The sequence below is a fragment of the Fopius arisanus genome, unplaced genomic scaffold (genome assembly GCF_000806365.1).
Source record: "Fopius arisanus strain USDA-PBARC FA_bdor unplaced genomic scaffold, ASM80636v1 scaffold00176, whole genome shotgun sequence".
In the NCBI taxonomy this organism is placed as follows: domain Eukaryota; kingdom Metazoa; phylum Arthropoda; class Insecta; order Hymenoptera; family Braconidae; genus Fopius; species Fopius arisanus.
Window position 1 is genome coordinate 88,038 of NW_011887915.1, and position 21,425 is coordinate 109,462.

At 38.6% G+C, this 21,425-nt stretch overlaps 1 protein-coding gene across 3 annotated transcripts in view; it reads left to right on the plus strand.

Moving 5' to 3' along the window:
• VhaPPA1-1 (Vacuolar H[+] ATPase PPA1 subunit 1) overlaps positions 1-16,693 on the plus strand; it is an 84,755-nt gene extending 68,062 nt beyond the window's left edge. For all 3 annotated transcript variants that reach the window (XM_011314594.1, XM_011314596.1, XM_011314595.1), the window contains one exon: positions 16,316-16,693. In XM_011314594.1, the coding sequence (XP_011312896.1) occupies positions 16,316-16,348 (33 nt within the window). In that variant the 3' untranslated portion in view covers positions 16,349-16,693. The remainder of the gene's footprint in view (positions 1-16,315) is intronic.
• Positions 16,694-21,425: the final 4,732 nt, after the last annotated feature.

Consider the following 21,425-nt stretch of genomic DNA (forward strand, 5'->3'; position numbering starts at 1 on the left):
ATTGTTTGTATCGATTTCATCCAATTATTGATTTATTAAACTCTCGTTTAGTTCAACCATGTGTTAACTCTTATAAGATTTCATAACCTTCAACATAGTCATTTATAGTCATTAACAGTATTTAGTTGCTTATAACATAGGACTTGCTCTTATGATTGGAATCACCCAACAAGACATCATTGTCTTCGGGCACTTAGTGCCTAATTGTTCAATGATTGTATATTTTTACTCAATTACTACACGCGCCAAGTGCACTTTTTCGTAACATAGTGTTACTTCCGCAGTTGCAGCGTCATACTTGGTCCCTATTGTATTTGAGTTTTTTTTTCAAAGTTAAGATTATTTCCTTGTCAGATTTAGAATGATTTATAATGAAAAAAATCAATGCGAAAACGTTCACTTAGCGAATTTTTTTCACAAATTTTTTTATGATTTTTTTTTTAGATTTCAGTATTTTTTTCAAAGATGGGCCTAGTTTTTGATGGAGTTTGGAATTTTTCGGGTTCATCAGACAATAACTAATGGAACATATGACTAATCGGATGTACGCTTGGATAAATTTCTAAATATTTTTTTGTCCATATTTGGAAAACGAGCAATGTTTTTACAGAAACGATCTCCGAAAAGAATTAACTGTGAAAGATGATACGTAAACAATAATTCTTAAAATCACATGATGCCTATATATTTACTTCGTGATATTTCCACTAGAATGTTTATTTTTTTCAATTTTCTTTTTCAGGTTTTTGATCAACATAATGTGTAATGTTTTAGAGCAATTTTTCATGTATTTTCACCGTAAAAACGTTGAAAAATTAGAGTAAAATATATCAAAAGGTATTGAATCGCCTTCGAGGCTGAAAATTACTTTTAATAGATAATTATAAATTTTTATTGCAATTTTGAGAAAAGAAATCTATGTATGGATATATAACAAAAATTTTTATTTTCTTAGAAAAACCGAGAATCTAGTAAAACTATTTTGTTATCGTTTTAAACAATGAACCTTGTTCAATTGTACCTCAATTGTATGGTTCACGTATACAAAATCCACTTTATAAAGTCTCTAAAAAGACAACAAAAAAAAACAAACTAAAAGATAAACATTTTAAAAGAAAACGAATAACCTTTTGGCCGTGGTTTCCTGTTGCCTCCCTAGTTTGCCGCCTGGGCTATCTCTGCTTCCTTGACGTTAGCTGCCTTGTGGAATGCTTTCAGGTAGTTGCATAGAGCTAATTCCGGACTGCCTCTCAGAACCCCCATGAGCCACTACGTTGCCACATCTTACCCGAGCCCATTGCTCTTTGGTATCCCCACCTGTGCCCTTGTGGTTCCAATACTTCTGACCACTGATATCAACTGCCAAGTGCCTGTACTGGGGCCAGTACTTCGAGTTTTCTATATGGTACCAGTCGACCTGGATCTCCTGATCCATCTTAGTGCTCAGATTCCTCTCCAGTTGGGGCACCAGCTCTACCAGTTCCCTCTGGTCCCAGATCCTTCTCAGCAAGGTCCCGTCTCCTCCTTCCTCGAGTGCCTCGTTCATCATCTTTCCCAATTTGGAGGAGAACCTGTTAAGTACCCCCCTTACCTCTTCCCTTACAGCTTTCCTGGGCCACCTGTCCGCCTCCATCTCCAAGATATCTAACAGATACCTGTATGCTCTTCCCCACCCCTCGATTTCCATACTACGTCTCCCCGATTCCATCCTCCATATGTAGGCAGGAGTGTTCGGTGCTAGGCCCATTGCCATCTTCACGTATCTGCTCTGCATTCTCCGCATGATATCATACTGTCCCCAGCCCTAGAGCTCGATGCTATAGATGTATCCCGACTTCCCGATCACGTCTAGAACGTATAGCCTCCTATGAAGCATGTCTATCCTGGCTCGTTTCATCAGTCCCCAAGCACTGTTAGTCGCCATTCTTACCTTGTTAGCGAGTTTCCTCACGTGTGTTCCGAAGGAGTCCGTTGGTGCGAACCAGAAGCCCAAATATTTGAACTCCTTGGCCACCTCCAGCTTCGTACCGTTCAGTTCCCAGTGATCTTTCTTGGCCAACCTTCCCCCTCTTCGGAAGACCATCACCTTGGTTTTGCTTTCATTGATATGCAAGTGGTTTTCCTTACAGTAGAATTCTACTATCGCCAGCATTGATCTCAAATCATCAGCTTCCTCTGCCACCAGAGCTATGTCATCTGCGAATTTAAGGTTGGTTATTCTCGCTCCTCCTAGAACCGTCCCCTCGTCCTGCATCTTTTCCAGTGCCTTATCGAGATCTTCCAGAAACAGGCAGAAGAGTACCGGACTAAGGGGGCAGCCTGGCCTGACACCGCAGGCTGATTGGAAACTAGTCATGATCCCTCTGGGCGTGATGATTCGGCTTCTGGTGTCGCTGTAGATTCTCCCGATCATTTGGTAGAGCTTGCCACTCAGGCCCATCTTCCTCAGGTTCTCCATCATCAGCGTACGATCAAGTAGATCAAAGGCTGCGCTGTAGTCGATCAATGCCACGTAGAGCTTTTTCCGGGATTCCCTCAGTCGCGCCCCTGTTAAGGTGTTTAGCGTGTAAATGTGAACCCTGGTGTTGCGATTAACCCTGAAACCCGCTTGTCCTTCTCCCAGTTTTCCCTGCTCTTCAGCCCATCGGTCCAGTCTGGATGCCATGATCTTCGTGAGGACTTTATACCCTAGGTCTAGCAAGGAGATCCCTCTGTAGTTATCAACCTCTCCACCCTTGAAAATGAGGCAAATGTGGGCCGTTTCTCATCCCTGGGCCAGGCTCTCTTCCCTCCAGCCCGTTTGTATCGTCCGGCGGAGTGCAGTCTTACCTGTGTCTCGGAGGGCTTTTAGGAATCTAGCTCAGATGCCCTCTTCCCCTGGGGCCTTATGGTTTTTCATCCCCTGGAGGGCCTTGTCTACTTCCAGGTCGGTGATCGGTTCGTTCCACCACTCCGCTATTTCGGGTTGTTCCGGCAGGTGATCCCCAGTGGGTTCATTGATTTTCTCGTTCAGACGTTCACAGTCGACTATGGAAACTGTGCAGCCCTTTCCTTGGGTTCGCTCCTCTTCCTCCGATGTCTGGTGTCTCTCTGTGGCCTGTCCCGGTGGATTTAGCAAGCGTTTGGAGTGTCCAATCCACTCTTCATCACTTATATCCCTTTTCGGGGACCACTTCCTCGCTCGGAAGGGGTTGAGGCCTCCCCATAGTTCCTTCATGTTCCTACTTGCCTCAACTTTCTCCCATTTACGGACTTGCAGCGCCCCGATTTTTTTTTTGCAGAGACTTCAGAAGGTTCCTCTGATATAGCCAGTTTTGCCTGTGTTGGGGATCTACCTTCTCCTGGTGGTTAGTTTTTAGAGCCTTGAAAGTTCTACTCCGTTGCTCCTTGTAGTCTGCGTCGATCCAGGATTCCTTTCGTGGTGTATTTACCTTAACTTTCTTCATCATGGCGCAGTCCCTTGCCGATTCCCAAGTGCAGTTCTTCAGGGACTTCCAGGTTTCCTTTGGGTGATCTGAGGAGTTTTCCTCAAGCAGTTTCTCTGTGACTTTCTTCTGATAGTCCTCCAGTTTATTGTCATCCCAGACCAGCCTCTCTGAGTAGAGTTCCTTATCGGCTGCTTTGTTTTTGTCTGGGGGCTGCTGTGTGTCACTGCGCAGGGGGCGTTTTAGTGCCACTGGCAGGTGGTCAGAGCCCAGTTTCGGTATGACCTCTAGCTACTCCACAAGCGAAATCTCGGTGGTGCTTATCAGGGCCAGATCGAGCATCGAATCCGATCCACCTAGGAAGGTTATTCTGCCAAGACGATCTCCCTTGGCTGCTCCATTCAGGATAACGAGGTCGTTGTGTTCGCCGAATTCGATCAGCAGTTCACCCGCTCGGTTCAGTGTTCCATCCTCTGACTTTCTCGCCACTCGTGCATTCCAGTCTCCAATGAGCAATACCCCCCCGACCTCTAGAATTTCGTTTACCAATGGCTGCAGCTTTTTTATCACTTATTCTAGTTCAGCATTATTATATACACCGATTGGAGACAGCTGCCGGCCATCCTTCGAGCTGAGTCCCTTCATTTGTAACTCCATAGTCCCACTCGTACATCCTCAGTCCACTACTGCATGTTTTCCTCACTGCTACCAGATTTTCTCGCCTTTTCTCTTCTGCTCATCCTGCTCGCTGCTTGCGTTGTCCATGTGAAATTGCGGTCGATGCTGCCTAACATTTTCGATTCATTCTTCCTTTCCAAATGGGTCTCCTGGAGTACAATTATATCGAACTAGCTGAGGAAATTCCAGTTCTTTTTAATTTTGTGTGCTCCGTCTATATTCCACGAGACCAAGTGAATGGGCTGGTGATCACGTTGTTGACTGCTACCGCCACTGCCTCCGATTCCCATGGCCTCCTTTTTCCCGTGGAGGTTGGGGGGCCAGATTGTCTTCGTTCTCGGTCCAGGCCCACCAGGTTCCTTGCACTAGCAGCTTTTGGTATCCCACTATGCCCTCCGACCCATTTTGCCTGAGAAGGGGAGCTTCCTGCGATAACCAGTCGTGTATTTCTGCCTCTCTCGTCGTGAGGTCGTCTTCGATATGTAATCCTTGCTCCTGGAGTGGTCGCCTCCTTTTCATGATATTAATTTCGTTCTTGAGAGATTTCAGCTTTAGCAGCACCCGGTTTTTCCCCAATATCTTCACCTGTCTTGTCATTGGTAACGTGCCGGTAGCATTGAAGATGCGTCTAGCTGTTTCTTCCTCCACATCGCCCTCTCGGGGAACTATCTCGTGCACGATGACGTTGTTCTTTCTCCGAAATCTTTTTGCCATTTCGGCTTGTAGTTTAGCAGGGCTAAGAGTCGATGGGGTCCATGCTGGTGAGAATCCTGTGTTCTGCTCTCTTGAGGAGTTCAGGCCCGTCTGAGTGGGTGGGGACTTTGGTGGGCCCTCTCTTCCATTGGTTTGGGAAAATTGGGGTGGTGGGTTGCACCGATGCGAATGATTCTCCTCCAGGTGTGGTGCATGAGTATTTCGGGAGTTCTGTGATTGATAGAGGCTTCCGGTTCCTACTGGCGTTTAGTGAGATGCCGGCAGTATGTCTCATGAATTGCACGGGATCAGGGGCTCCATTCTTCTCAATAATTCCGCTATATCCTCGCTCACCTTATTAGTACCTGGTGACGTATGGCTGAGCCTGGATAATTCCTTCCTCATTTTATCGTGACTGAGTTTAAGTTGTTGTGTTAACTCTCGAAGCGATGTCACTTGCTCTTCTTGTTTCATTAGCTCAGCCTGCCACATGCGATCCCTCTCTGCTAGTTCCAGTCTAAGTTGATCTAGGACTCGATGCAATTCATTTGTTACTGTGGTGTTGAGTCTCCTTTCTATCCCACCCAGTAATGCCTGCCGCTAGGAATCCATGGTCGGGTATGCTAGTGGTGTTGTTTTCGCGCCAACCGTGGGATTGTGGCTTTTATCCACTTGGCTCAGTGTGCCAGCTGCTTCTCCTCTTCGAGGTGGTGCCTCTTCCGGGATTGAGAAGTTTCTTGACACCCTCTCTCGATGGGAGTAGAGGCTTGGTGTTTGTTCAGCTGCTAGTGAGTCGAGACATCTTGTCAGTTCTCGGTCAGCCCCGTCTAGCAGAATTTCACTTGCCTGTGAGCTCTCTGGGGGGGCTAGGTCAGTCAGGTCCTCATGCGACTGAATCTGTGAATGCCAGTGGTCTGGTTCGACGGCTTCGGTTCTAGCTGCGCTGGTGCCTGGGGCTATTATCCCTGGGTCATCCGCGTTCTCTGTGTCGTAGTCCTGGTGTTGGTTCATTCTTGAGTCCGAGAGCTTTCTCCTCGTGCATAGAGTGAGGGTCGGTGACCTACTTATTTTTTCCTTGTTAGCAAGAGGATTGGGCTCCTTCTCTCCGGCCATGAGAAATGTGTCAATTTTAGGGGGATGATCATCTTTCTTAGCATTTTTTCTTGCCTTCGGCGTGTTCTCCTTCTCAGTTTCCCTGGGTTTGTTTTTGCTTCCCAGCGGCCTTCCCCTTCCTCTGGCTGAGCCTTTGGAGGGGTTCGATGCCGGGGGTGATTTACATTTAGGGTGCCCATGCCCTTATCAGGTTCGGCGTCCCTTGCCCTTTTCCAGCCGGCCCCTGTCGATTGTCGTTGAAGGCTCCGCAACCTCAAAATCAGACGCCTTGCCTTACACTTGGGATTCAAGAGTCTCAAGCTCTCAAATCCCCGAGATAACACTCTCAGATCTTCTTCGCTATCCTGGGCGCTCAATTTAACTATTTTTATCACCAGGAACGTGAAAACATTACTTTTTCTTAAAACTTTTAGCCAAGTTTTTGGTGTGCCAACCGTTGCGCGCCAATTCCTAGTTCACATTCACAGAATGATTCATATTTGTTGAGTTTCTTGAAAATGACATTCGGCAAATATGACCAGTGAAAGACTAGATACAATGGAAACTATAGGTTGTGAGGTTATAGGTAGTCCTCTCCAGGTGAGTTTGTAAAGTAGACAAAAATGCTCAAAAGATCTCAGATCAAATCACTTGAGATCAAGCGGGAAAATAAATGGAATCCTGACAATTAGCACCACATAATTGCAAATTTATTTATTTTTTAAAATTTGAAACAATAGTAGGATCATTGGACAATATTGTAATAGTATTGAAAATGTTTGCAAGTCCTCCCTTGATTTTTCAACAATTCAATAAAACAATGAGTGAAAGCTGACACCCCACGTTTATACTCTTCATCGTTAGCAAATCATTCGTAGGTAATAAATAATTCTTGAATTATCATTGTACACCTAATTTTTCCATAGATATTAATTAATAAATAAGATCAGTCAGAGTGTCCTTATCACACTTCCCGTGACGTTTCCGTGTGCTTATTCGCGTATTGCTGCATTTTATCTTTCCTGATTACATGGGGGTATAGCTAATTACCTCCATCAATTAATCGAATGACTAATTTTATTGCATTTGAATTTTCTAAATGGATGTCGATAATGAAGAAAATTACGGTCGCACGGATTCATGTACGTCTACGCATGCGCAGATAAGCACACTCTGACTGATCTTATTTGTTAATGAATATCAATTGAAAAATTAGTTCTACAATGATAATTCGAAGATTATTTATTACCTACCTGCAATTTGCTAATGATTGACGAGGTCAATTTGGGTTAACAAATGAAAATTAGAGAAGTGAAATGATAACTTTTACTCATTATTTCATTTAATTAATAACAAATTGATGGAGGACCAACAAACATTTTTAATACTATTACAATGTTGTACAATGATCCTATTATTATTTTAAATAAAAAAAAATACCTAAAGTTTCAATTATGTGGGGCTAATTACTAGGCACCCGAAAATCTCAATAACAGCGCGCGAGAAAGCAGAGGGAGCGGCGCCGATCGTTGCCAACTTCGACACCGGAAAATCTAACGCTGAGAAATTTATAACACCGATTTTTGCTGTAAGCGCATGTTGCTATGGGCGGATATTTTTATTTCTTGATTTAATCATGAAAATCAAAATATATTTGGAAAGCTCATAGTCAACTTATATAATGTAATTAAGGACAGTTACAGCGAAATATTCTCGTGCTACGAGAAAAAAAATTGAAACAATTTGATCAGTAGTTGTGTCGTGTATATTATACACGACAGCATCGGCTCGTGACGTCACACTCAAACATTCACTTGGCCCGATACGCTGTCGCGTATCTTGATTAGAAGATATCAAATAAAATGCAGTTCAACCATGAAAATCATTGAAATTATTTATTTTCCCGTTTCCTTTCCTCCTGCCGAAACTTTCTAGCCAATTGTTGAAAAAAAAATGAATTCAGATTATTATAACAAATTTTAAAGATTCTCACATTATAATTCATAATGGACAATAACTGCGCTGACGATTAAATCGAGTTTTCGTCTAATTTCGAAATTCAAATTCAACATCAACTTTTCTGTCTCTTTCATGACATATCCATTCAGGATGGTACAAATGAAAATAGTAAGAATACTTATTTCATTGGCACCCGAATAAATGGATAAGTACCAACAATTATTACATTAATCGGTACAATTTCAGTGCTCTCCAGCGACTAAAACATGTTTTGGGATTAAACAAATTAATGAATCAGTTTTTGAAATATCGGAAAATAAACTGCGATGAAATTGTTGACACATGTTATCAATGTCTCCTGTCGACATTTCAAAAAAAGTGCATAGAAAACCTACAAACAGCAAAAAAAACAAAAACAGGCAAATTTGGGGGAAACCTCTATTTGCACGTAATAAGAAACTATCTCAATTCATGCTGAGATACTCATCCATAAAGTAAAATTCTGGTCAAAAATTGTCTCCAAACCAAATCCTTCAGAAATCCCTTATTTATTGCCCGGGTAAAAAAAATCCTTATTATAGAATATTTTCAAAAGCATCTGGGCAAGATTATTTCGAAGATATTTTTGGTGATCGGAAAAGATCTTCAAGAGACAATCTGTCCCAGAAAGATTGCTAGAAAATGTTGAAAAGATAACACAAATTTTAAAGGATATCTTCCAGAGAAAATGTTGAAAGATCTTTGGAAGACAACTTTTTTCTGGAAAATCTTTCACAGATAATACTAGAAGATCTTCAAAAGACAACTCCAACTTCCCCCTCCTCCCCCCCACTTCAATGTGTCCTACTTGAATTTTAAACTTTCATGTTGTCCCACTTCAATTTTCCCTCTACTTAAATTCCCTTACCTCGAGGTTCCCCCTCCAATTTATCCACTTCAATGTTTCCGGCTTCAATGGTTCCATTTTAGTTTTTCTTCCACTTCAATATTTCCCTTCAATTTTTCTCATGATCATTCCCCTTTAACTTCAATTTTCTTTGCTCCAATAGACTGAACTTCGATTATCGGAAATTGAAGTAGGACCAAATTAAAGTTGAAAATCCAAGTTGCACACATTGAAGTGAGGGGGCATTCAAGTTCTTAAAATCGAGATTAAGTCTATTGAAGCAAAGAAAATTGAAGTTACAGAGAAATGGTCATGAGAAAAATTGAAGTGGAAAATAATTGAAGTAGGAAACTGTGGACAAACGAAAATTGTTGTGAGAGAAATATTGAAGTGCATGTATTGGAGTGGGAACCTCGTGGTAAAGGAATTGATATTGGTTGTGGGGGGGGGGGAATAAAGTTGTTAAACTCGACGTTGAGTCTATTGAAGCAAAGAAAATTGAAGTAGGAGAGATGGACATGAGAAATTGAAGTGGGAAATAATTGAAGTAGGGCAATGAAGGCAAAGGAAAATTGAACTAAGAGAAAAATTGAAGTGGGAAGCAAAGTAACATAGGACCATTGAAGTAAGGAGAAATTGAAGTGTGACACTCGAGAGAAGGCATATTGAAGTGGGGGGAAAAAGTTGAAGTTGTCTTTTGGAGATCTTCTAGTATTATCTCTTAAAAATTTTCCAGAAAAAAATGTGTCTTCCGAAGATCTCTGAACATTTTCTCTGGAAAATTTCCCATAAAATTTAAGTTATCTCTTGACGATTTTTTAGCAACTTTTCTGGGAGAGATTGTCTCTTGAAGATCTTTCACGATCACCAAAAATATCTCCGAGATAATCTTGCCCAGATTCTTCCGAAGGTTTTCGAAAGATCTTCCACAGTGAGGATTTTTTTTACTCGGGTCATTATTTGTTGATTATATCTAAAATTTTGGTTGTGTATCGTAATTGAAGATCTATATTTTGCGTTGTCTCAAGTTGTATTGGGATCTCATTAACTATTTTACTTCTTTCTCGTCTCCCATTGGGGCCACTGAGCTTCAGTTTAGTCGATCAGAAATCGTCGCATGCACATTAGTTGGGAATTTTTCTTGACTTTCCATGGATTTGTCACGAAAGAAGTATGCGAAATTGCATTCGAACGGGACCAAAATTTTTCGTATTCGATCGGTTTTCATCTGTTTACCAGGGGCACTTCAATTTTTCTTACAAATATCTCTCAATGTACACAAAGTTCCTCTACGAATAGCATCTAAAATTTCCATACTGTTTTCATATATGATATTTTGATATTTTCTATACAAAAATAACTAAAATGTCATACATCAAAAGCATATAGAAATTTCACACGTCATCCATATAGAAATGTAAATGTTGCTTATGCAAATCCCTAAAAATTCATTGAAATAAAAAAGAGACGAATTTTCTGAGATTTTTAACAGAAACTCTCAGCATCTTCCGTTTTTTTAAGAATTTACGTGAGTTAGGAAACTACAGAAATTTCCAGAAATACCGTAAATTTTTTTGAATTATTGTATGAAATGAAATAATGTGTGGGCGTGCGAAACAAATTTCTTTCCGACATTATCCACCAAGAGTAAGAGTCTTACAGCTGAGAGAAAAATACCATCTTAACCCGCAAACGAAAGGCAAATTTATCGGAAATTACGGTGACTCATGTTTCTGCGTAGTTATCGTAAATTTTGTACGCATAAAGACGTCATTTTAATGCTGTTTATCCTCACATATTCTTCAGCATATTTATAGAAATTTTTCCCATAATAAAAAAGCAATTCCATCACCAAATCCGTCGACAGCGATATTCGCAGATTCGCGGCAATTGTTGATGCAATCGAGAAGTAATTCTATTGCTAATATTGTAGTCAAAGATATCCTAATATTTGGACTAAAGTTCGTCGCCAATTATGGGATAATCTCGCTGACAACTCGAAGGATTATCATCCATATATGTCGTCTTTGTTTCGTCTAAATGGTAAAGGATTGGCGACAATTTTGTCAGAAACTAACGGTGAAATTTGTCGATCGTTATCACTTCATCGGCAAATTTTGCTGTATGGGTAGCCCTCAACTTGAAAAATTATTAACATCTATTTATTTATTTTATTTAGTTATTCACTCGAAAAACTAAAAATATCTTCATAAAGCTCACAGTCTACTTAGATAATGTAACTAAGGCCCGATTTCGCGAAAAATTCTCGTATTACGAGAAAAAAAATCAAACACATTTTTGGAGTAGTTGTGTCGTGTATATTATACGCGACAGCATCGGCATGTGACGTCACACCGGCAAAACCGCGACTTGGCCGATACGCAGTCGCGTATCTTGAACGCGACAGCATCGGCATGTGACGTCACACCGGTAAAACCTCCACTTGGCCGATACGCAGTCGCGTATCTTGATCAAACAGTCATGAAAGGTCGATGATTGTGAAAATGGAGTTGTAACTCTATAATAAAAGTTGTATAACGGAAGTAGACTAACTAAAATATTCGAATTTGAGTGCAAACTGACTCAATTCCTGTTGTGCAAGCATTTTTTAATGCTTGCTCTGCGGGTTGGCCTCAGGAAAGTAAGGAAAGCAAATCTAGTTTCCCCCCCTGGTTTAAAAGTCCCAATGTTTCAGGGTTAACTCCATCCCTTCCACATTAAGATTTACGTAAAATATTGAGGTGTGGGCGGACTTTTCCTTCCCAACTACCAATGAGAATCATTTCAGGAATTCCATGTTTCCCTCCATAATCTCTATTTAATTTATTTATTTCAAAATTTACAAAAAATTCTAAGATTATGGGGTGTCGCCTTTTAATGAAAAAATTTGATTGGTCAGTATAACAATTAATAAAATCATTGAGTGGTATTGTTGAATTATATTCTCTTTAACTCATCTGAGCTGAGCTCTATCAGAATAAATACAGGGTGTCCCAGAAGGACATGCTAATCCTTTACCAGCATGTGCAGGGGGTGATTCTGAGCCGAAAAGTCCTTTTCCACTTTTTTTTTCAGAAGCACCCCCCCCCCCCCCCGCCCCCGAGATATTGGGGTAAATAGAGGAGCCAATGACGGTGCGGCGTTAAACGGCAGGACGCCCGTGTGGCTCCGCACACATAGCACGCTGCCTGGAAGGGGTGTCTCTCATGCATATATCGAAGTCACACAAACGTACGCTGCAGCGTCATTTTCTCGCATATTTACCCCAATATCCTCGGGGGGGGGGGGGGGGGTGCTTGTGATCCAAAAGTGGAAAAGGACTTTTCGGGTGAGAATCACCCCCTTTACATGCTGGTAAAGTATTAGCATGTACTTCTGGGACACCCTGTACATTTTATAACTTCGATCAAAATCCGCATTCGGAGATTAAAATGTACTGAATACCATTGATTTCAGTTATTAACTGACTCGATATTTACATTGTTGGAATCTGATCTTGACAAATTGAAATTTATTTACATATTTTCAATGGCCGGCAAAGGTAGAAAAATGCACTTGAGTATGCACCAAGTGTCTGTACCTTCATTTCCCCAGATGTTTTCTCAGTCACCGTGGGAAGTAATATTATTTCGAAAACACCCATTTGTGTGATGCCAATTATTGTTCCTGAATAAAGATATATATTTATTTGAACTTTCGACGGACGTCACATTTTATTGCTCAAAATAAATTAAAGACGAATTTGTCATGGAGATGTTTTTGTTAACAATATTCAATGATTACTCGGAATGGAAGTGAAATGGATGGAATCATGGCTCGTATAGTTGGTATTGTTACGACACGTTTTCAATAAATATTTGATAGTGATTATCAAATAAATAAGGCAAACTATGCTTATTACGTTCTCCTGTTTTCAGCCTACCTTTCGGAAATAGCTTGGGATCGGAGTAAATGCCAAGAGGAATTAAATCAGAAATGGACAATCTTCTTTCAGAACTTTAATTATTTGTTATACATGATAATAATGAAAAATCAAGGGAATTGATCCTATGAATCTAAATTTTTAAATTCAAGAATTTATCAATTTGGAATTTCAACTTGATGAGGAGCGATTTCCTTGAGAACGATAATCATTAATATGAACAATGTAATTTTCTGACAATTTTAACAGGATTTCCTTTTCCTTTTTACATTTAATCTTTTTAACTAATGAAATTTATTCCTTTTGTTTGACCATCCTTAATTGAATTTCAATGAATATTTTATTTTTAAAAACCTTTGATATTAAATAAACTCTTCTGAAGCGTTGCTCTAGCGGATCTCTGAGATTTTCCTTTGGGAGGTCCTCGATTTTTCCCTTCCTTTTTAAGAAAAGTTAAATTAATTAATAATCGCGAATTTTTAATAACTGGTTAATTAACATTCCAAAAATTAAGTTATACTAGCGTATATGGCGCGCTATGCGCGCCAAATCGTCCACGTATGGGGTGTTATCATTGGAATATGTATATATTTATATATTTCCAATGTAATATATACATATATAGAATTTCAAAAAGAAGATAGAAAAAAGTCTAAAAATTTTTTATATAAAAAAAATAATTTAAAATTTAATAAATTATATTAAATTTATATATTATATTATATAAATTTAGTATAATATAATATAAAAATTAAAATATTGAATATTATTATATGAAAAAAAATTAATATAATTTATATATATATCATATTATATAGATATATTTTGATATGCATAGCGCCAAAAAAAGCTGACAAAAAACGTTACATGCTTTTTTTTAAAAGGGAATGATTTTGCGTTATTTCAATGATGATTTGAAGCTAATTTAAATAATCCGTAAGATTGTTAATTAACAAAAAGTTTTTAATTGAATAAATCACAGGTAATTCAATTGGAATTAATTTCTATGTGTCTAAATTTTACTTTATTTAATTAATAATTTTCGGAAATGAGTGAATAATTTCTGGAGTCATTAACAATTCGAAAAGGTAATGGCTTGATAATTCACGATTTTTGAATAATCTGTGGATTAATAATTCGGAATTTGATTTGGATGATTCACGTTTATTTAGTTAGTTGTTGGGGAAAAATCATTTCATTGAAGAATTCACAATTTTGAAATAATTGATTGATTAAAAATTCAATAATTAGTTATAATGATTCACATTAATAATTTGGAAATGATTTGAACAATTTGCATTATTTAATTAATTATTGGGAACAATAATTTAATTGAATAAATCACAATTTTTGGAATAATTGGTTGATTAAAATTTCAATAATTAGTTTATAACAATTCGCGTTAATGATTCGGGAATAAAATCATTTAATTGAATAAATTACAAAAATTGGAATTATTAATTGCTTAATATTTTTGGATAATTAATTCATAACAATTCATGTTAATAATTTTGGAAGAGAATTCAACGATTTGCGTTAATAATTCGGAATGATTTGCACGATTCGCATTATTCAATTAATTATTTGGAAAAATCCCTTAATTGTATAATTCACAAATTTGGAGTAATTGATTGATTAAGATTTTCGATAATTAATTTATAATAATTCACGTTAATAAATCGGAATGATTTGAACGATTCTCGTTATTTAATTAATTATTTGGAAAAATCACTTAATTGAATAATTCACAAATATGGAGTAATTGATTGATTAAGATTTCCGATAATTAATTTATAATAATTCACGTTAATAAATCGGATTGATTTGGACAATTCGCGTTATTTAATTAATTATTTGGAAAAATCACTTAATTGAATAATTCACAAATTTGAAGTAATTGATCGATTAAAAGTTTCGATAATTAATTTATAATAATTCACGTTAATAAATCGGAATGACATGAACAATTCGCGTTATTTAATTAATTATTTGGAAAAATCACTTACTTGAATAATTCACAAATTTGAAGTAATTGATTGATTAAAAGTTTCGATAGTTAATTTATAATAATTCACGTTAATAAATCGGAATGATATAACCAATTCGCGTTATACAATTAATTATTTGGAAAAATCACTTAATTGAATAATTCACAAATTTTAAGTAATTGATTGATTAAAAGTTTCGATAATTAATTTATAATAATTCACGTTAATAAATCGGAATGATATGAACAATTCGCAAAAAAAATATAATAACTGTTTGATAATTCACGCACTTTCACTATAAATTTTAATAGAAATTACCAACCTCTATCTTCAATTGTTGTTTTTCCAGTTGGCGATTAATAATCTTGCGCGATTATTTCCCAGGCGTAATGTTCTTGGTGTGAAGTCCTTTGGTATAATTGGGTTATCCTGCGTGAATGTCCTCAGTGTGAATCTTTTATCCTGTATGCCAGGTTTCTGTGCGAATGTCCCTCAATGCGAATGATTTATCCTGTGTGAATGCCCTCAGTGCGAATGTTCTTAATAGGAATGTCCTTAGTATAGAAATAGTCCTCTTTTTTTTTCTTTTCCTTCTTCTAGGTTCACTTCTTTACAAAAAAAAATGTTTTTCTTTCCTTCTGGGTGATTAATACATTTTCTTTTCACAAACGAAACTAATTATGTGGACTTCCAAGCGGAACTGACTGGAAGATTGGCCGTTGTCTTGGGCAAGGCCTCTTTGACGCCAATTATTAATTGGTGTATGTTAATTCATACACGAATTAATAATTGTGTGGGGGTGGGGGATTGTGGTGCACTGCTGAGTGCCCATGCGTTTTTTTTGGGGAAGGGGAACAAGTATTAGGTGGGATTTTTAGGCGCGTGGGTAATGTGGGCGCGAGGGGATTGGGAAGAGGGGTGCGTTGCGTAACGCACTTGTTGGCGCGAGAGGAGGTTGATTGAGAATTTCGGGTGGTGAGGTAGGGAGGGATCACTTGGAAACAGTCGTATGACTGTTCCTAAGGGTAATTTGACGCCGAGGGTGATAAGGCCCCTTGGTAACGCGTTTTCTTTCGTTATTTTAATATGAGAATGTTCATTTAATATTCTCATATTTGAAACTTTCACTTGTTTTATTTTTGTAAAACAAGTACTGGAATTTTCAATTCAATTTCTGATTATAAAAAGTTAATAATTAATTTGCATTATTATTGTTAAATTCTATTGGAAATTTATTTTTCAATAGACTTTAACAACAATTGTGTACGTTAGGACGTAACAGTATAATCTAAGTAAACTAACGCGGGTTGTCGCAATGGGTGAAATCAAGATTGTCATTTAAATAATAACGGAATGTTCTAATTATGTCATTATAGAAAACGGTTGGAAAATTGACACACCCATCGGGATATTTATACATACACATTTTTTAAGCCCATTATATTTTTGAGTTTTATGGAATTTTGCAATATTTCCAGGCGAACTTAAAAAAGGGCACGAGTGATCAATTACAAGGCTTGGTTCTAGTAGCCGGAATAGCAGATCTAATAACATTGCTAATTTGTTATCATCATCAATTGTACCTCTGTATGAAAAATGCGCCTATTTGTTCATTTATAGTGATTTATTCTACTATGGTTCAATATTAACGGCATGAATGTAATTTTTTCAGACTGCCAAGGTTAAGATGGGTAACAAGCCTTAATCACTCAAAAAAAGGAGAATCCCGTTCGTTTCATCAAGTAGTTGAATAGTGCTTGATGCATCCCGCGAATATTTTTATGAATTAGATCGTCGGCCAATCATTCATTAACTTCGATTGACGACGTCCGCTCTCCAGAAAATATCCAGAGACACGCCGCCCTTGTCTATTTAATTGTATTGTTGTTATCTTTTAATGATGTTGTAAGATCATTTATTCAATAAGATTCAAATGTAGGACATATATAACTTTACTCCCTAATGAAGTCACATATTTTAAGGATTGTGACAGGATATTGTCATTGGAATATAAAAACTAATAAAGCAAAGAGCAAAAAATTCTTCGAAACCGATGAGTTATCCATCAGCACTACCAAACATCTATTGTATATCTATATTGTTCCCCTGACTTTAGTTGCAGGAGTGAAATAAATGGCTTTATTTTAGATATTTGATATATTCCAGTTCAGACCCAAAATTGAATATTTTATAGTCATATATAAGAAAAAGTACGACGTCGTTCACCACAAAGATGGGCGATTTAGTCTTGACTTGTCATGCGGCGGCAAATTAAGAATCGACGTAACAGGCTCAAACCTATTTGGTTCTTCAATGTAAGGAAGCAACAGTGATCAGCTTCGATTATATCTCCAGTGACGCCCTATAATTGTAAGTAGGAAATTAAATATATTTTTCATATCAGGAACAAGTCCATGCGTGCAAGTCTTTTCTCAAATCTGTGTTTATATTCAACGGTATTCCTAACCGACCACTGTTGTCACAATTCACCGGCGGCGCATAACCCTACCGCTCTCTGTATTACCCAGGGCTTCGACGAGAACATGGCGGTATGTCAGCTCTAATGTATATAGGTACACTCATAGACAATGGACTTCCAGAAAGATGTTAGATTTTGATGATAACGTCATACAGATCACTTAATTACAGAATTCTCACCTCACCTCACCCGACTACCTAATATCATTGACTTGACTCGAGGAGTGCTATGCCAGCTGCTACCCGCCTGTAGTAACTCAAATTATTGATTACACTATTACCCGCTCATCGTGTCAGCAGTGATAGAAGGACAGGGGGGTTCAAGAATTTCAGGAACAATTAAGGGGCCCGCACGGCACCACAACGTCATATTTGTCGTTCCGCCTCTCTTTCCACTCGTCTTCTCTCTTTCAAAGAGCTCCTCCTGAAAACTTATAGTTTTATAAAGGAATTTTTGTTTTAATGTTATTTATTTATGATGGGGCTACTCTAGTCACACAGCAGAAGTGAGACCTCTGGAAGGATTCGCCTATATTCCAAACTATTGAAATTTGAATCTCGTTCCGTAATTACTGAATCGATGATGGACATTATTCATATGATGAAAGTTACACATACCGGAGATATCACGTCAGATCCATAAAGCAGCCCTTTATAGTTAATGAACGTGGCGCGTCAGGCCTTTCACTCCTAATAGTAGAAAGAAATGTCTGATGAAAGAACGAAAATATGGGCGGGAGGCGCGGGCGAGAGGGGGATGAATACATCCGTTACGTTCGTTGCGTCACCTCGGCTCCTACGATTTTTAATTTCACAATGAAGGATGAGTTTTGTTTCGGTTATATAAATTAAGTTGATTCAGCTTTGATTCGTCCGAAAGCATTTGACATCAACACATAGGAAATTTCTTATCAATAAAATGATGTGCGATGTCGATGTGGATCACTATGAAATGTTTGAATATTGTTCATAGATTATGAACTCAATCGTACAACTCGGTGAATTCGTAGTGATGTCCATGATCGAACACGTGAAAATGCAACTTATCGTTGTTCATGATTGAAAACATTGTTCCGAAGATTGATGCCAATTTTATTGAATGTTTGTCCTTGACGTTTGTTGATAGTCATTGTGAATGCTAAATTTATTGGGAATTGTTGACGTTTGAATGTAAAACGATGAATATCTTCGCAATATAAAATGATACTCCTGATCTATCGCCACTTAGAATGCGGCATTTCAGAAGATTGGTCGCCAGTTCTAATATCTATACTCATGTACCGTTGCATAGCCCTTCATTTATACTGACATTACGAATAAGCATGATACTATCTCCATTATCACAGTTATCGATACTGTCAACGCTAGTGTAAATTTTTTCGGATTCTTTATCGAATAATTCTACAACTCTACTGTCGATTTCTTTAACATGAATGTTTCGCGCAGATAGTATGGCTGTATGCGTACAATCACCAAATATTTGTTCATCTATGAGGTTTTTGAACATGGTTTCAACAATATCATCTGTTCTCGGAGCCACACATTGTTCTGGGGCTAATACATTATTATTGTTATTATTTGTAACTCCATCACCAATAGATAAAACGTATTTGGAAAATTCTGCCTCTCCTGGAAGTGTTCGCATATTCTCAGGTAAGGAAAACATTAGAAAGTATCTCCATAATGCACTGAATTTAATTGACATATTGACCATTTAACAGCGAGTTGCGTGTGGATTTACAGGCAGTAGTTATCTGAAATCGCCTCCTAAAATTACAACTGACCCACCAAATGGTAAGTCCACGTGCATCAAGTCACGCAGTGTTCGAACAACTAACTCCAAAGCATATCTCGGTGGGATAGGAACTTCATCGCAGATGAATATATCAACGTTTCTCAAATACTCAGCTTCTTTGGATTGGCTTTTAATGTTTGATACAGAGTTAGAGAAGAGGGGTACAGACATACCAAAAGTTTTATGTACTGTCTTTTCATTCCGAAGTAATATTGCTGCATTTCCAGTGAAAGCCGTCGTGCAAACTTTTTTCGAATTTCCTGTCAATAAATGGTAGATTGTGGTGTAGATGAAGTTCTCCCAGAACCACCAGGCCCGTCCATGTAGAAACATGTATGTGTTCGTTTTGTTGGGCTGGATGATATAACATTTAAAATTTTATTTACAATTTCTTTTTGTGTAACATTCAATTTTTGATATTGACTGCGACCAATCTCTTCATTTTGTTTCAGTTCTTCTTCGATTGGGTTATCAACATTAGGTACGAATTCTTCAATGTGGGGCATATTAGGATAGGGCCGTATATCGGATCCTTCTTCTGTGACCAATACCTTTATTTGGGCTTACGCTTTTAGTTCTGCGTTATGAGTATCACAATTTCTCTGATAATCTTAAGACATAGCTTCTTTGAATTTTTCCCAAAGTGCGTCTGGATGATTTGGGTGATAGGCCAGTCAAATTGGACCTTAACCACCTCAAAAACTCCTGGCAGGCTGAAATTATACCAAAATGTAGAGAAAATTTCCCTCATCATCATATTAAAAATGTGCACCCACACGTTCAGCAGAAATGTGTTTAATTAATTAAAAATTAATTAAAAAGTTGGTGCGAACGCCAAAAAACCGAACTGGATTATTTGTTCTAATCCTATCGAAAAGATGAAAATATTCAGAGGTTGGGCTGATCTAATTCTTCAAATTTCGAGTCGAAGTAATGATCCTGATCCTACTATTATTTTTTAATTAATTTTTAAACATCGTTGAACACAAAAAGACCCATGAGCTGCTCATGGGTATACGCGCGATGTGCAGGAGTTTGAAATGCCCTGTGCAATGCGTCAAGTTCAGTGCGTCCAGCGACGCGCGCAACACGGGGGCGGGCATACGTGATCAGCTGATTATTTGGGACTTTTTGTTCCAAATCGTGTTATAAAATTTAATAAAAAATAACGAAGAGCTTGGGAACATTGCTTCTACTTGCAATTTGAAGAATTCGGTCAGCCCAACCTCTGGATACTTTTATTTTTCCGATAGGATTAGACCAATCAATCCAGTGTAGTTTTTTGGCGTTCGCCCTCATTTTTTCATTATTTTTCAATTAATTAAGCATTGTGACGAGGCACTTTCTTTAGCCCCTCCCCTGTCCCCTAATCATGACTTTTTGTTTTAATTCTAAGTAGGTTTAGGTAATTTAAGAAAATAATCAGGCGACGAGGTTATAAAACCTGTCACCGTTGGCTCCCACTCCTCAACATATTCCTTCCCCTTGCCCCGCGCTCCCCCCAACCCCTACACGCACACCCGTGGAAGCATCACCGCGCCAGAGAAAGAGAGAACCCCCACCCCCGTTCCCCTCGCCTCCACACGCCACACGAAGGAAGGCAAGAAAACCTCCCATGACGACGTCACACACCACGTGACCCCGGAAGAGAAAGAAACCCCGGAATGAACCCCTGACAATGAATAATTAGGACGAGGACACCCGATGACGAGTGTCCGCGATTGACCCCGATTATCACCGATAATCGGGGAAGAACGAGCATGGGTAATGTGACGCCATCACTCGTTATACTGCTGCCCCTGCGGAAGTATCATAAATTGCATATCTTTTGTGAGATTATTTTGAGGGAGTATTTTGAGGAATCATTCGGAGGGATTTATTTGGAGAAAGTTCTTGGTGATTTTTGGAGAGATTTTGTGTGTGGAGAATTGTGGGGGAATTGGTGGCAGAGTGCCCGTGGAGGATTACCAAGACCGGGAGTGACGATCGGGAAGGAACAGCTCTTGGGGATTAATTGGTCGGAGGAGTCTCCCCGCACCCAGGAGTTTTGAGGAAGGATTGAGATGGCCGCCATCCCCGTGAGTACCCTCTATTACCTTTCCCGCCCCAACAAAGATCAACGGACCCCCCGTAATAGTGTTCCCGCCAACGGGAGCCTCTAATCTCAGTTTATTAATTTACTAGTGTAGAATAGCAATAATTTTTGTGAGCATCAGACCAATCCCCCTATTATCGAATACTTCAATCGTCCCCCTAAACTCACCCTTTTCTCTTGTTAATTAGCTTCGCCCCTCTTTTTCGCGATATTATTGAATTCGATCGGTGTTAGCATTAATTATCCGTGTGTCGCAAGTTGGCTGGCCTTACCCCCCACCCTTGATTAATCACTAAGAGAAGGGCTTGGATTTGACTGTGAAATTTCTTATATTGAAACGTTTAACCCCTTATTGAAATATACCGTATTTATTTATTCTATCCAGCCCGAGTAATTATTCCCCCCCCCCCCCTC